We start from the raw sequence: 4122 nt of genomic DNA, 5'->3' as shown, positions 1-4122 counted from the left end.
TTTCTAAATTGTGCATTACACCATAATATACAGGATTACAAACAAGATTACAGTACAGATCGATTCCAGTGGTACCAGTATCACATCTCAAACAGCACTTATTCTGGACTGCATTTTACATGCAATAGCTATTGTTCTAATTATGAATTAAATGGTTTGAATTTATTTAAGCTACTGTACTAATTGACTACAATAGGTATAAATCCCAACATTAACAACCTGATTAGATTTAGGCTCAGATTTATTACATGAATATATGACAAACCACCATTTGTGTGACTATGTATAAAATCATGCATTTATATTTTCTGGAAACATCAATAGCTTCAGATTCTTTGTAAAATCATGGAATGCAAAGGAGTAAAAGACTAAAAATAAACAGTGCAAATTGTATGTGATAGTCAAGCAGCTTTTGATTTAAAGAAGGGTATGTTGGCATTTGTTTATAATATGTATATACAAGCTTGTGCAAGTAATGTATTGAATTGATATGTTTTGATAGGGACTAAATCTCTTTTTTTTTTCATCCTCTTAAGAGTTGTGGATCTGGTTTTTGTTTTAAGGAGAGGGAAAGACTTTAAAGTGAAATGAATTGCTCAAATTGTGCAATTTTTTTTTTTTTTACAATTAGAGAGGAAAGAAGTGCTAAGGCAACACAATAACTTTCTAAGCACTTTTCTGCTGGTTTAAATTAGTTAAATTATTTTGTATAAATTAGATATAATTCTACCTTTCTGATATGTATAAAAATTGATGAAGCTGCATGGTTTTAAAATAGGAAATCCACATTATAAAAAGTCATTAAAAATTCTGTACAAAATCACAACAAAATAATTCAGCATGGGAAAGGTAACAAGTAGTAAAATGCTGGTTGAAAAATATATATTTATATATATTTTAATTGGCCCGTTACTAGTTTAAAAATTGCATAGATCCTAATTATTGCTTGTGATTTTGTTATCCCGATCAGATAATTAATATGATCTGAAAACAGCTACACCAAATTTGTGGTGTTTTTTTTTTTTAACCATATTACTTTTTTAAAATAGAAGAGCTATAGAAAATAATACATAAGGTTAACAGGAACTTTGATCCCCTGTTTCTTCCAAAGGCAGTAACGACAATAAATACATATATCACTTGAAGCTTGGAGTATTTGCACTTTGCAGCAATAGTACCCAAAGGGCTGCCTTTTGTAAACACCACAGTCACTGTAAGCACAGTGGGTACGTTTCCCGGGGATGGTGAAACTGACATGCCTCTAATCGTGAAAGATGGCATTGAGCTGGGCACTCATGACTCGCTCATGATGTGAATGGCTATCAAAAGACATGATATTGTCTATAGGGATCTCGCAGCGAGGGGCAGCGGCGCCCGAGAAGATTGATCCGTGGCTTTGGGCCCCTGCCAAGGTCGCTGCAGGATAGTGCATGGTAAAGGCATAATTTTTCTCAAACTCGGCGGACGGTTCGTGTTTGAAAGAGAAGTTGCCATTGATACTGAGCGGCGGGCTGAGGGGTCCGTCAAAGGAAGGGCTGGTGCAATCAGTCAGGGGGCTTTCAAAGAAGGGCTCCAGAGCAGCGCTGTAGGCGTGCGGCGGTGGCTTAACGTGGAAGACATGGGAGCTGTCCATGGTACCATAGGGCGGGCTGGGCAGCCCCGGCGACTGGTAAGAGTAGGGGTGCACAGGGAAGGAAGCGCTGGCGGTAGGCAGGTGCGGAGGCATGTCCTGGTTCTGCTCAGGCAGAAAAGTCCGAGGATTAAGCTGCAGGCAGCCGGCAACCAGGTTGGTGGTGGGCTGAGATAAGCCCTTGCAGAGAGTCTGTACGAAGGAGACCAGATCAGGGCTTTTGCCCGAACGCAGGATCTCCGACAGAGCCCAGATGTAGTTCTTGGCCAGGCGCAGCGTCTCGATTTTGGACAGCTTCTGCGTCTTGGAATAGCAGGGCACCACCTTGCGCAGGTTGTCCAGAGCCGCGTTTAGCCCGTGCATGCGGTTCCGCTCCCGGGCGTTGGCCTTCATGCGCCTTAGCTTAAAACGCTCCAGGCGTGCCTTGGTCATCTTCTTCTTTTTGGGGCCCCGTCTCTTGGGCTTTTGATCGTCGTCCTCCTCTTCCTCTTCTTCCTCCTCTTCCAGATCTTCGTCTTCGTCCTCCTCCTCTCCCCCGTTCCTAAGTGAGTCCTCTTCCGCGTTCATGGCTTCGAGGTCGTCCTCCTTCTTGTCTGCCTCGTGCTCCTCGTCCTGAGAACTGAGACATTCGTCTGTCCAGCTGGGAGGACCCTGGGGCTGAGGCTCCCCCATCAGCCCACTCTCGCTGTAAGATTTGGTCATGTTTCAATTTCCTACATTCAACGGGGGGGGGGGGGGGGGGAGAGGAACAGAAAGAAAAGGAGAAAAATGCTACATTTACGAACTACCTGTGCCTTCAGCTACCACTCACTACCTAACTTTATAGAAATCCATGTGAAGAGAAGTACCAGCTCATTACAAAATGGATGCCCCTAAGGAAAAGTTAAATGGCTTGTTTTATAATGGCGTGTGTGTGCCCCACTGGCATACAGGAGACAGGGCAGAGCTGGAGGTGGGGGAGAGAGTAAATATATGTGTATGTGCACTCCTGTGTGTATGTTTTCTAATGATTGGCAAAAGTGTGTTTATGGTGATTATGTAGCAGGATGATATGCACGAAAAGGAGCAAACGTTTCACTACTTCATTGTTATCTGCATGAGTTCAAAGTCACAATCCACACACAAAAAAATGATGACTTTGAAAATTGCAATTCTGTTTGTTCCCTTCTCTTCCCTGGCTTCTTGGCACTTAGCGATTACAGTTAAGAGACATTACGTAATTTACTCACAGTGGCAGTGATTTTTAAGACGATTATACTAACCGGAGATTGAAGAGCAAATTCATGGGGGAGAAAAAGTAGTTTCCATCAAATTATTTCACCATCAACGAAACATTTGGCAACAAAAGTGGGCAGGGGTCTTGCATGCCACCCTCGCCTTTCTTTTCTCGCCTCCCAACACTACCCCTCTGCTGAATTTCCACCTTGTACAAAAGCACTAGCTATATGGCCAGGGCTGGGGGCACCGCACAGAGCACCCTTCCATGTGCTTGGGATCAGGTGCGGAAGGCTCTTCTCTAATAAACAGCCCATTGAAATAGCCGCCCGCTCTTTATTGGGGCTTTTCAAAGTTCGCCTCAAACCTCTTTTTAAAAGATTGGGTAATTATAATGGTCAGCGATTGGCAATAGTGAAGTTGCCGCTTCTGATAAAGAAAATAAAAAGCCTTTAGTGAGACAACTGAATTTCTGGCTTCTGCAGTGGCTGCTAGGGACTTGGCTGCCTCTGGAGCAGTAACAGGTAGCAGGAGTTGGTTCCTCTCCCTTTCTCCACCTTTTTTCACTTTCTCAACTAAACTATCTCTCAACACAATTATTTCTCAGGATGTGTGTACCAAGGTATCCGTGTCCCTTTTATGCACTAAAAAAATAACTTGGCACTTCCAATGCGCACAAAATACATGCACACAAAACACATCTGGTAACAAGGGCTTTTCTTTTTTTCTTTTTACTTATTGGAAGAAGTGAGAAAGTGAAGTAGTTATTTGCTTTCAGGACTTTGAAATCACTACTAGCAAATAATCAGAGTTACTGTGCGTTATTTTTTTTTTAAATTCAAATAGCTCCTATAATTTCCCTTCAAAACCAAAACACTAACACATTTTTTTTCTTTTTCTTTTCTTTTCTTTCTTCTTTCTTTCTTTCTTTCTTCTTTTTTTTTTTTTTAGAAAGCCTGCGGTGGGTATTTGAGTAAGGCAAGTCGAAATGTGTTAGTACTTGCGGGCAATCAAGGGAAGGAATGCCCGCTTCAATACACATACACGCGCTCACAAACGCACACATTCAGAATATGTGTAGGTACATCCGGTCTTCAATTACTGCTTTTATTCCCAAACAAAAACGAAAGGGTTGTAATTACCTGCAGTTGTTAGTAGGTCCTGAGTGATGGTCTCATAACCCTGGGGCCTCCGGATGCCGTGCCTTCTGCGTGGGGCGAATTCCTCGTGTCCCCGCCGCACGGGCGCTCAGGTTATATAGCCGGGTTGGTGATGCT

At 42.6% G+C, this 4122-nt stretch overlaps 1 protein-coding gene across 1 annotated transcript; it reads right to left on the bottom strand.

Annotated features, from left to right (window-relative positions):
* Window positions 1-1261: 1261 nt before the first annotated feature.
* Window positions 1262-2332, bottom strand: NEUROD1 (neuronal differentiation 1). Its single transcript, XM_047873241.1, has one exon. It carries the CDS (start codon window positions 2330-2332, stop codon window positions 1262-1264), a length of 1071 nt encoding a protein of 356 aa, XP_047729197.1.
* Window positions 2333-4122: the final 1790 nt, after the last annotated feature.

Source organism: Prionailurus viverrinus, chromosome C1 (genome assembly GCF_022837055.1).
Source record: "Prionailurus viverrinus isolate Anna chromosome C1, UM_Priviv_1.0, whole genome shotgun sequence".
Taxonomy (NCBI): Eukaryota; Metazoa; Chordata; class Mammalia; order Carnivora; family Felidae; genus Prionailurus; species Prionailurus viverrinus.
The sequence above is the reverse complement of the archived record's forward strand: the minus strand, read 5'-3'. Positions and strand labels throughout refer to the sequence as shown.